A 12,960-nucleotide genomic window follows, 5' to 3' on the forward strand; every position below is an offset into this window, starting at 1 on the left:
ACTTAAATCACCATTTACGCTTATATAATATATAATAAACATGCCATCTATGCCATCTTTTCTATTAATCATAATAAATAAGACATTTACACATGTTTATGTATTTAAAATTGAAATTATCATTTGCACACATTATTTTAGACGAACAAATGTGATGTATCCGTGACTTGCGTTATTCTGTATGAAATTACTAAAAAATTCAAAAATGTATCAACATATATAACTTTTTTTAGATTTTGAAATAATGATAACGACAAATACACAGCTCAATAATTGATATGATTATAATACAACTACCCCCAGAGTTAATTCATTCAAAATGTCATGTATAATAAATTAATACGTTACCTTTCCAAATATGACTATTTTTCTTAAAACATTAAATTTTCTTTTCATTTAAAATTTTACTCGGACTCTTACTATGAGTTAGGCTGAATGGCGATCGGACGAATTCGATAAATCAATCGTTATATCCTGAGTAACGGGTAAAACATAAAAGACGTATGTAATTCGTAGCTGCTAAAAGCAAAACTGTTTCTGTTTACACTGTCACATTTGGAACAAACCCGTACCCAGTCTAAACCTTCTAAATATTTAGTGTTAATGTCTATATATAATTTATAGTGCCGATTTCCATACTTCTAACAGCACACCAAAAATATAAATAGATACGTAACAAGGGTTGGCTTTACTGCAGCATCCACTGGAACAACTTATCGTTGACCTTGCGCGAGACCGGAAGTTTGTATGACGCCATCGTTTCGAGAGTAAATACACACAGAAATCCCGGCATCTGTCAAACTGTGTTTGTTGGTGCGTCCAAAACAGGTAAAATGTTTGTTCTTTCATGTGCATATGGTGTAAGCTATAAATTCGTTAAGTTCCTTTTTCATTCTACCTCAAATTGTGTTGTTTTTTTCTGCTTGAAATACGTCAAAAGTTGCAGACTGCACCAGAGTCTGTTAATCATAGTTCACGTGACATAATACTTCCCTTTCCGTTCTAGTTTTTAACCCGTATTAGTATTTACAGGCCATGTCAAAACCCCATAGCCACTAATAAATCTTAGTATTTTTGTTCAGTTTTCATTTTTCTGGAACCTTGGGCACTTTTTTCTATTTAATTTATTGCAGGCCAAACCAGTAAAAGCTAAGCAGAAATACAGGAGCTATTCACTCACTGCACTTACTTAAGCATGCATGGAGTTAAAGAAGATAAAGTATACATTTGGTATACAGTTGTAAAATGAGGGTTGTCGGGTGCAAGGAGAGGTTTGAGTGTCTTTGTCACCAGCCATTAACAAAGGAATAAGTAAACAGAGTAGCATACACATACATTGTAATTTATATGTATAAATACGTTCTTAGTTAATTGGAACTTGTTTTGTGTTGGAACTTGACTGTTGAACTGTTTTGTAATTTAGAGGTGCTTGACCCAGTTCACGAAAAATGGACGCATTTTCAAGATGGCGGACAGTTGACCTCCTTTGTAAATAAAATTGTCTTTTGAATTCTTTTGAAAATTGGCATATCAGGATGATTTGACTGTTGAATTTAAGGGAAGGAATAATAATTTTCAAGTGAGTTTATTCCATTTCTGCTTTCATTTTGTTTCCTCCGAATAATTTGAATATTAGTGCTAACTATCACGATTTCAGGACGGGCAACGCGAAATTAAAAATAATGGCAATGCATGCTTTTTGGTTGCTTCATGTTTGCGGAGAGGAGGCCATTTTATCTGCTTTGCAAGATGTTAAAAATGCAGTCTAAATGGTAGCATACATCATTTTCTTATTGAAACATTCTAATGAGCTTTATATGTTATATAAAATATAATCAACAATCATGTTCAGTTGATGACTTCTTCACATCTAAACCCATAAACATGAGAAAATGACAGTAACCATTTTGGCTTTCTAAATGGCCACGTAAAAGTCAGTTTGAAAACGGGACCAATACTTTTCATAAACTGGAAGTCTAACATGCAAACTATAACCAAATTAAAAAATTAGCAAACATATTTTTTGAATTTTCAAGACACATCTTCCAGCCTCTCCTTTTCTTCACAAGCATGTCACTTGTATATTAAAAGTAACATAAAATACAGAAAAAGTTTCTTCTTAGTAATTTGACGAAAGTTGAAAGGTCACATTTAGCTCAGTTTTCCCTGGCAGATTTGTTGGTCTTATGGTCTTAAACCAGATAAAAGAATTTGTCAATTCTGTAATAATGGTTCTATGTAACATGAAACACATTTTTTTACTAAGACGTCCTACTACACAGATATCAGGATAAATATGATGTACAGAGCATAAGCAAGTACATGTTTACACGCTATATTCATTTTGCAAAATTAATGTTAAAACCTGGTATGTATATACAAAAAACTCTCTTTAATTGAAACTTAAACTTGCATGCTCGTGAGACTGAACTTATGCAATGCAGAAGTTATCAAGTAAACGTTACAAACTGAGAATCTCATAACTTTCTATGTTCCCTCAATATTATATGCGCAAAACATCTATGTTGCTGGTTATTTCAGCAAAATATGTTCAAAATATATTCTCTAATACGCAATAGTTCAATGGTAAAGAATTACTTTGATAAAGAGATAAAGCAGAACCATAAAAATGATACTAAAGACCAAGTCTGACGAAGATCCAATAAGCAGTTCATGAGAAGTCATTTAAACGGGTTTTTTCTTTCTATTTTTTAGCTGAAGCAATTCTTAAAAAAAGCCAAGTTCCTCCATTTGAACAAACTCCAAAGAGAACCTTACAACGTATTAAGTCTGATGAAGATCCAGCCAGCGGAAGTCGTTTAATGGCGGTCCCGAAAAGGACCCCAATAATACCACTGAACAAATCAAGGAAAGGACTTATTAAATGATGTTACAAACAAAGTTTGATGAAAATCACAATGTGGTTCATGAGAAAAAGTCATTAAAGTTTATTTTCATTTTTAGCTCTAGTGGTCCCTAAAAGATGCCAATCGTCCCCATTTCAACAAATTTTGGAGACAGGACCTTTAACGATGCTACAGACCGAGTTCGATGTAGATGCATCAAGAGGTTTATGAAAAGAAGTTGTTTTAAGGAATCTCTATTTTTGACTCTAGTGTCCCTCTAAAAGGAGCCAAGTGCCCCCATTTGAATGATTTCGGGAGAGGACACTAAAATGATGCCCCAGACCAGGTTTGATGAATATCCACCGAGAAATTAATGAAAAAAGGTTATTCAAATATGTTTTTATTTCTATCACTAGCATTCCCCCAAAAGGATTCAAGTGCTCTAAATGCTACAAATCAAGATTAATGAAGATCCAACAAGTGCTTCTTTAGAAGAAGTCATTTTAAGGCATTTCTATTTTTAGCTCTAAAGACCCTAAAAGCTAAAAGGGACTGTGAACTACTCAGTTTGAACAAATTTGAGACAGAACCTTATAAAGAGTTCCTATTCTTCGGTTTTTGAGAAGAAGTTGTTTTAACAAACTTAAAGGAGCAAACCACATCCATTTTACTTTATAACGATGCTACAGACCAAGTTTGATGAAGATCCATCAAGTGGGTCGTAAGAAAAAGTCGTTATTTAAAATGTATTTTTATTTTTAGCTCCAGCGGCCCCTTAAAAGGGCCAACTGCCTCCACTGGAGCATATTTGAGACAAGACCTTTTATTGATGCTACAGTTCAAGATCCAGCGGTTCATCAGAAGTTGTTTAAATGTATTTCTAAATTTTTTAGCTCTAGCGGTCCCTTAAATGGTGAATAACAGGCTGATGTCAATGATATCAATGTTATCAAGCTGGAAGGGGCCAGGGCTTATATTGAAGGAAGACAGAAATAATATTTTATCATCTGCAGAAACGATTTCTTTTGAAGAACTGTGGTCTGTTTTTACGAATGCTCTTTTCCAAGGTATTTGAGATTTTGTAACCTCCAAAAGAATTAAAAATTAACACGACTAACAGAGAATATCTCCATTACAAGATAACATCACAGGGACTTTTAAATCTGGAACTCTTGACAAAGCAGATATGCTAAACAGGAAGTTCAAATCCGTTTTTACCCCACACCCCCTTTAACCATATTTCAATCATGTTATTCTCTTCTCCAAATTTTATATACTGATATTGCACCGGACATACCAAGACAATTTCCTTCTATGTCAGACATAACCATTGGCCAGACGGGGCTGTTGAAACTGCTATCAAATCAGAAACCAGGCAAAGCTGCAGGACCAGATAACATAAATAAAATCAAATCTGGAAAGTAGATCCCTCGGAAGCACCGAGAACATAAAGCCACTTGTCCTTTTAGAACTTCTAAATAAGATCGCTCCAATTATAGAAGTTATTTTACAAAAGTCTTTTAAGTGAATTTCAGGTATATTACCCAAAGTATTGGATATCACAAAATGTTTGTCCCTTTTTAAAAAGGAAGATAGGGGAAAACCAGCAAATTACCGTCCCGTTTTCACTACATGTATTTTATATGAAGTTTTAGAGCACATTGTAACACCTAATATCTCTTCTCAGCTTCTACAGCATTTTTATGACATTAGGAAAATCACTCACAAAAAGCCATCGAACTTGTTCTTTTAGATTTGAGCAAGGCATTTGACAAAGTCAGTCGTGTAAAACTACTATATTAACTGCAAGAACATGACATCAACAACACTACTTTATTATGGATTAAATCTGTTCTTATAGGTCGCACACAGTCAGTTATTCTTGAACGTGAACAGTCAACAGAAGATGCTGCTACACCTGGAGTACCACAGGGGTCCGTACTCGGGCCTTTACTATTTTTATTATACATACATATCCTCTTCGAAACCCTCAAATCTCAAGTTCTTTTATTTGCAGTTGACACTTCTGTTTACCTTACTATTTGTAGCCCTCAAGATTCACATATTCTACAATAAGACCTAACAAAGCTGGAAAAAATGGAAAGAAAGGTGGGAAATGGTGTTCAATCCAAATAAATTTAGATCCACTGTCTTAAACATTTATAGAAATAAGGACAAAAGTAAAGTTTTAACTATATTCTTCATGGACATATTTTAGAAACAGTTCAGTGAGCAAAATACCTAGTCGTTGACATCTCTGATGATCTCTCTCGAAACAAACACATAAATAGAATACATGTAACATCTAACTCTAACATAAGCTTGCTTCATATGTCGTCTTGCCGCCTGATCTTGACAGATTCAAGCTAGTCCTAAAACGTGACTCTAGTTACGTCCTCTGACGGTTTGTCCACATAGTCACAAGCAACTACCATTAAAATCTGTATTAAATAGTATAGGTTGCTCAGAATTTGGTTGTAACAAACTGTTCCAAATCATAATCACTTTACACAAAGAGTAAAAACACAGTTATTTGATCAATACCTTCAAAATTGGTGCAGATTAGCAGATAATTTTCCCAAGTGCCTAAATTATAGAGTGTATAAAACTGAATTTAAGCTTGAGAAATATTGACTTTGTTTATCAAGTAATTTAGGTATATATTTTTGTACGTTTAGGTGTCTTAATTTCATTCTACCTATAGAAAAAGATAGACACTCTGGTATTGCCAGAGAAAACAGACTAGATCTATGTACACTCTGTAATAGACAAAAAATACGGGATGAATCACACTATCTTTTTAAGTGTGACTATTTTGTTAATGACAGACAAACTTATAGATATCCCACATAATACTTTTCAGAACCCTGATATGGCGAATCATCAAAAGCTAATTAATGTGTAGCACTGATAAAAACAATTTAATTAGATTAGCCCAATTTATTAAATTAATAATGCTGAAATTTTAACGAAACATCTTCCTTATATATGTCAGTTAACTGTAACTAAAATCTTTTAGACACTCCATAGTTAATATATTGTATTCATGGTTATCCTGAATTATTGTTGTTACATTGTATATGCAAATTACTGTAATTAGTGAATACAGTAGATCCAGGGTAGCCTGGAATAGAACCAGTTACAAAATCTTTATGTATTTTGTTCTTGACATATTTGTCATATTTGTTGTTTTATGTTTGTATTTTCTTATGCTCTCTCGGGCTTGAGATCAAATACATCTTTGAATCTTTGACAAATAGGATTTCACTGTTTTCGCCATTAGTGACGTCACAGCTTTATTACGTCACTGTTGGTGCATTTCTTTCAGTGTCATGTTTCTGTACTGATAGACATCTAGCAGTTAATTGTGATCTCAACGTCTCAGGCTAGTTCCACCATGTATATCCAGTAATACCAAAATGCGCAAATAAATGGCGGAAATCGCCGGAGAAGGTACACAAGGTGAGTAAACTTGCTAATATCTTTCCTACTAATAAGTATGGAAACAATTAAATAGGTGCATACGGTTGAGAAAAGATTGTGTTTCAATTGGCAATATGTAGATGCTCAAGAAAATCTTTATTTTTCAAGATCATTCGTCAGAATGATGTTCTGAGAACCGTTTTGAAGGCGAATTTTGTGTTTCGTCGGCCTTCATTGATACAGTACTATAATGCATATTAATATTCTTAATTTTATAGGCAGTCTGGTGGCTAATTACATGAGTCGAACGACCTGTGACATTTAATAATGAATGGGAATAGATGTATTGTGTTTTATGCACTTTTTATGAGGTAACACCAAGATATAGGAATGAAGGATCAGCGTAACACCAAAAATTGGATTTTTGAAATCAACACAGGGTATTGGCATCAATATTCAGCAAAGAAGTGGATTTAAATTGCTGTTTATGATTTTGTTCATGCAGCTGCTTAATTCAACTTTTGTTTACTTGTAACACTGTACTTACAGTGGTAGACTCACTTCGAAAACTATAACACAACACTACATACCTGAACAATATCATATTTCATTTTAAAAATGCTACTCTCAGATAAGCAACAGCTGAAATAAAGAAAATTCGCTTGGGAACCTTTCAGTCCGGCTCAACTGAATATAAGTAAAATAGGATATAAAACATCATATTAACAAATTGTAATAATTATTTCAAGAAAATTAGATCTATCATATTTCACGAAATCATTTGAAATAAAAAAAATCATCCTGTGATGTTGATTCTGCCTGTTCCCGTATTCCCCAGTCTGTCTAAAACTTAGACATATTTATTTTTCTATAAATTATAGTATAATAATACTGATGGAATTTTACTTAGCTGCATATTTATGCAGAATGTGTAAGTCTAAATGTTAATCGATTACGGAGCCAAAAGGAATGTACTGTAGATGTTGAAAAAATACAATGTCGTTTAAATGACATTGTGTATGTTTCATATGGTTTTGTGAGTACTTATAAGCAGATATACCTATTAGTTTACTTTCCTTGCAAGTACACAATTGAGTGAAAAATGAAAACGGTTTGACACACTATCATACATTTTTGCACAACAAAAACATTTAGGATTTATTAATATGTGTTTGGTTTACCCCTAAAAACCTACTTCCTAAGATTTTGCCAACTTACTTACTTAATTAACTTTTAATAAGCCAATAGTAAAATTCAATACGTAAGTATTTTATAATGCATATAATACAGTTTTGCTTGTCTAAAATATGACAATCGTACTTCACACGAATAAAGGTATCTTATGCATATGGCTTACTCAAGTTAAAGCAACTACTTTGCCAAAATTTGATGCCAATAACTGTAGAGATTCAATGTGTTGATATTCAAAAAATCACACTTTTGGTGTCATCATTCTCATATCTCGGTGTTACCTCATAAAAAGTGCATAAAACACATTTTCATTAAGGCAAAGCTGCAAGAATAATTTTAATAGAACGTTCCAAACAAGAACAAAATATATGCTGAAAGAACTTAATGAAAGGTGTAACTTTCACACGGGCTGTTTACCCAGTCACACATACGGCGCAGATAGCTACGTCTAGCGCGGATAGAAACGTAGTAATCCGTATCGATTCGTACCTGAACCGTAACTTAAGTAGTAACCCGTATCAATCCGTACTAATCCGTACGGCTCAGGTACGGATCGATACGGATTACTGCGTTTCTATCCGTGGCCAGACGTAGCTGTCCGTGCCGTATGTGTGACTGGGGTATTTACAAAGCTTGCAACAATTCAACGCCTTCATTTATATCTGAAGTTTAAACCTTTTCCAGCAACGAAACATACAATCTAAGAACTGCTGCTCATAATGACATAGTCATACCTAAACATCGTACAAATTATGATATTTTTTTGTTACAATAGTGCAAATGTTTGGAATTGAATACCGAATGATATTCGTTCCACATGTTTTCTAACATATTTTAAGAATAAATATAAAAAGTATATCTTACAGTTGACTGCTTAAAGAATCTCTCTGTTTATATCAGCTGAATTATAACTATGTCATTGTAATATAATTATCCCTGCATATATTATGTCACTTTTGATTGCCTAAATGGATATTGTATAAACGGATCCTTAAAGGCAATATCTATTTTAAGAGGTATTTGTCCAAGAATGAATGTGATATTAATTAGATTATGTGATGGTGTAAATTGTATTTGGTTGTTGTTGTTGTTTAGAAGGCCCCATTTAAAATTAAGATTTATTATTTGTACTTTGTACTGATCTATAATTTCATGCGCTACCTCCTATAAATAAAATTGTTGTGTTTATTATATTATCGTATTATATTAAAACATGCTTTATTTCTACATTTTTAAACATTTGACTCGGGCAACTTAATGTCCCAAGCGCTTAAAATTTCATGTCTAGTTCCAGATTCAGACAGAGAGACTTTAAAGTTTAATCACTAAAATTACAAGAATATTATAATTAAGATGAACACTTTTGCTTGTACTTAATAAACTAGAGCTATCACTAAAGGTGATGAATGTACCCAAGCACGCACTGAGACAGTACATTGCAATTTATAGACGCACACAAGATTCACAAGTCCCATAACTCTGCAGAACATTTATCTAAAAGAACGTGATATGTACCATGCATAACTAGGGTTGGTACTGATCACGTATGTGAATTTCATTAAACTGTATGCAAGGGTTCGGGAGATTAGGCGCGCACAAGATTGCATATGCAGACTGTATCTATACGGTGTGTTAACAAAAAACAAAGTCTCAAAAATGTGCAGATTTTTTTCTGAAAGAACCTAACATGCACCATGCACAAACAGGGTTACTATTGATCACTTGTGTAAATTCATTAAATTGTGTGCATTGGTTCAGGAGATTAGGCGCGCACAAGATTGCATATGCAGACTCTATGTATATAGTATAGTAACAAAAAAGTCCCATAACTCTCTGAAAGAACCCAACATGCACTATGCACAACTACCGTTGTTACTGATCACTTGGTGTTAAGATTTATAAAACTGCGTCAAGGGGATGAGAGTTGGTGCGCAGAAGATCGTGTCTATGTATTTAGTATAGTTATAATAACAAGAGCTGTCGTAGGACAGCAACGCTCGACTATTCAACAGCCTTGTCGACTGAATGAATACGGAAGTCGAAAAAGGGACATAATTTAGTAAAAAAGCAAAATAGGGTTATGGAACCTACATAGTGCTTATCAGCTCATGACAGTGGACAAGTGTGTGAAGTTTCAATCAATTCCCATTAGTGGGTACTGAGATACCAGCTTACATATAGGAATTTAACCAAAAACTCCTAAGTTGAAAAAGGGGCATAATTTTGGAAAATGCGAAGTTGATTTATTGACCCTTTGCATTGCATGTCATATCATGACAGTGAACAAGTGTGTGAAATTTCAATCCTTTCCCATTAGTGGATACTGAGATACCAGCTTACAAACAAAAACTTAACTAAAAATTTCTATGTTGAAAAAGGGGCATAATTTTGAAAAAAAGCAAAATAAAGTTATGGGACCTGCTTTGTGCATGTCAGATCATGACAGTGAATAAGTGTGTGAAGTTTCAATTCATTCCAATTAGTGAGTACTGAGATACCAGCTTACATACAAAACCTTAACCAAAAATTTCTAAGTCAAAAAAGGGGCATAATTTTGTAAAAATGCAAAATAGAGTTATGGAACCTGTGCAGTGTAAGTCAGTTTATCACAGTAAATAAGTGTGTGAAGTTTCAATCCATTCCCACAAGTAGTTACTGAGATACCAGCTTACATACAAAACCTTAACCAAAATTTCTAAGTCGAAAAAGGGGCATAATTTTGTAAAAAAGCAAAATAGAGTTATGGAACCTGTGCAGTGTAGGGCAGTTTATCACAGTGAATAAGTGTGTGAAGTTTCAATCCATTCCCACAAGTGGTCGCTGAGATACCAGCTTACATACAAAAACTTAACCAAATCGGGACGTGGACGCGGACGCCGACGCGGACGCCGACGCAGACGCGGACGCCTACGCATGGGCGAGTCCAATAGCTCTACTATTCTATGAATAGTCGAGCTAAAAATGTCCCGTAACACATTTCATTAAATTGTATCAAGGGTATGAGAAGAGATGTTGCACACATGACTGTGTCTGCGGACGGACGGAGAGACGGACAGACGACCAGACAGACAACCTGAAACCAGTTTACCCACCCTTACAACTTCGTTGTTCGAGGGGTACAAAAATAGATACCTAAAATTAGGCAAAGATCCTAAAAGAAAAGTAAAAAGTCGTGCAACATTAAAACTGGACTCTAATAAAATCCAATTTAGAAGGTAACAAGTGTAACAAGAGGGCCAAGATGGCCCTAGGTCGCTCACCTGAGAAACACACCATAACACGCCATAACAGTGTAAACATGTTTGACCTAATGATTTCATGGAAAAAATATTCTGACCAATTATCATTAAATTTGAGCAAAAAATCTTGAGTATAAACAAGTATTTTCTTTGATCTGACCTAGTGACCTAGTTTTTGACCCAAGATGACCCATATTCAAACTTAACCTAGAGTTCATCAAGGCTGTCATTCTGACCAAATTTCAAGAAAATCAATTGAAAAATACAGCCTCTATCGCATACAGAAGGTTTTTCTTTGATTTAACCTAGTGACCTAGTTTTTGACCCCAGACTACCAATATTCGAACTTGACCTAGATTTCATCAAGGCAACCATTCTGAACAAATATTATGAAATCCAGTGTAAAATGCAGCCCCCATTGCATACACAAGGTTTTTCCATTATTTAACCTAGTGACCTAGTTTTTAAACCCAGCTTATCCATATTAAAACTTGACCCAAATTTCATCAAGGCTATCATTCTGACAAAATTTCATGAAGATCAGTTGAAAAATACAGCCTCTATCACATACACAAGGTGTTTCTTTGATTTGACCTAGTGACCTACTTTCTGACCCCAGATGACCCATAATCAAACTCAACGTAGATTTTATCAAGGTTATCATTCTGACCAAACAAAATTCATGAAGATTAATTGAAAAATACAGCCTCTATCGCATACACAAGGTTTTTCTTTCATTTGACCTAGTGACCTAGTTTTTGACCTCAGATGACCCATTTTCAAACTCGTCCTAGATTTCATCAAGTTTATCATTCTGACCAAAATTCATGAAGATTAATTGAAAAATACAGCCTCTATCGCATACACAAGGTTTTTCTTTGATTTGACCTAGTGACCTAGTTTTTGACCCCAGATGACCCATTTTCGAACTCGGCCTAGATTTTTTCAAGGTAATCATTCTGACCAAATATCATGAAGCTCAGTTGAAAAATACAGCCTCTATCGCATACACAAGCCAAATGTTGACAGACGACAGACGACAGACAGACAGACAGACAGACGACAGACGCCGGACATCGAGCGATCAGAAAAACTCACCTGAGCATTGAGCTAAAAATAAGTCCGTCAATATGTGAAGAGCTTATTTTTGATATTAGGTCAATTGATATAAAAAAAAAAAAAGTATCGAGCAAGTGATATCAGGCATATTGCATACTATTAGTAGCTGCATGATAAAAGAGTCAAGTTCCCTTATTTGAGGCGGTTCAGTAGAAGAAGTTGTTTAAATATTTTTCTGTTTTGTAGCTCTTGATTACTCTGAACCTTTCAAACAAACTTGATATTTCAAGGATGCTACTGACTAAGTCTGATGTAATTCTGACAAGTAGTTTGAGAGAAGAAGATGTTTAAGTAAAATATTCGTGCAGTACGACGGACGATGAACGCCGGACCATCCACCTATACCGATCGCTCACTCTGAACAAAGTTCGGATGAATTAAAAAGAACCCAGTTGCACGACAACGTTTTTCGATTAACAACTTAGGTGGTAATTCATGTCAAATCTACTAGTATACGAGTATGTTTAGTTTAACAACTTTTCCAAGGTTCTTACACTCAAAAATGGACTTAGATTATCTTTGGCTGTCTCACTGTATTTTTACAAACAACTGCATACACTTACAATTTGTTTCATCTGCATGGCTCTCGTAGCATTCTGTCCAGCTGTCACATACCCGGTCCTTGTGAATATAGAAGCCGTTCTCACAACGGAAATGGACAGCTGCATTAAATAAACGTAAAAATATTTAGAATATATTCTTTTTCTTGAGTCTACATCAACATTGTATTTTCATAATCATTTTGTTCTTGATAGATGGTGGCTAATTGAAATACGTATGACTCAATACAATTTTGAATGATGTTTCAACAAACTTGCGTATTGTTTTTGGTGTTTAATACAGTAACCATAATCAGATAGGAGGGTACTTCAAAAGGTTTTGTAACTTGTAAGCTCCATACATATATACATGACTTTAATGTGTATTTTCTACATGCATATAAAGAGGTATTTAAAACCTGCACACACTAAAAGCTCGTTAAAATGAAAAAGGTAGTATGCATCTGAAATACTAGTAGTGACAGATACACACTGGCTATTTTCTGTATGCTATGTTCAATGATATTTAAACAGAACCGAGTAAAGTTTTTATGTTCGCTATTTATAGAACTGTGTCAGATAATGCATATTAACTGAAAGTAG

The 12,960-nt window shown here is 34.3% G+C and overlaps 1 protein-coding gene across 1 annotated transcript in view; it reads right to left on the reverse strand.

The window, feature by feature from the left end:
* The window catches only part of LOC123540119 (G-protein coupled receptor GRL101-like), a 329,156-nt gene that overhangs the window by 127,507 nt on the left and 188,689 nt on the right, over positions 1 to 12,960 (reverse strand). Inside the window, exon 6 of the mRNA XM_053526350.1 lies at positions 12,382 to 12,480. Coding sequence (XP_053382325.1) covers positions 12,382 to 12,480 — 99 coding nt within the window. The remainder of the gene's footprint in view (positions 1 to 12,381; positions 12,481 to 12,960) is intronic.

This window comes from Mercenaria mercenaria, chromosome 16, assembly GCF_021730395.1.
Source record: "Mercenaria mercenaria strain notata chromosome 16, MADL_Memer_1, whole genome shotgun sequence".
Classification (NCBI taxonomy): Eukaryota; Metazoa; Mollusca; class Bivalvia; order Venerida; family Veneridae; genus Mercenaria; species Mercenaria mercenaria.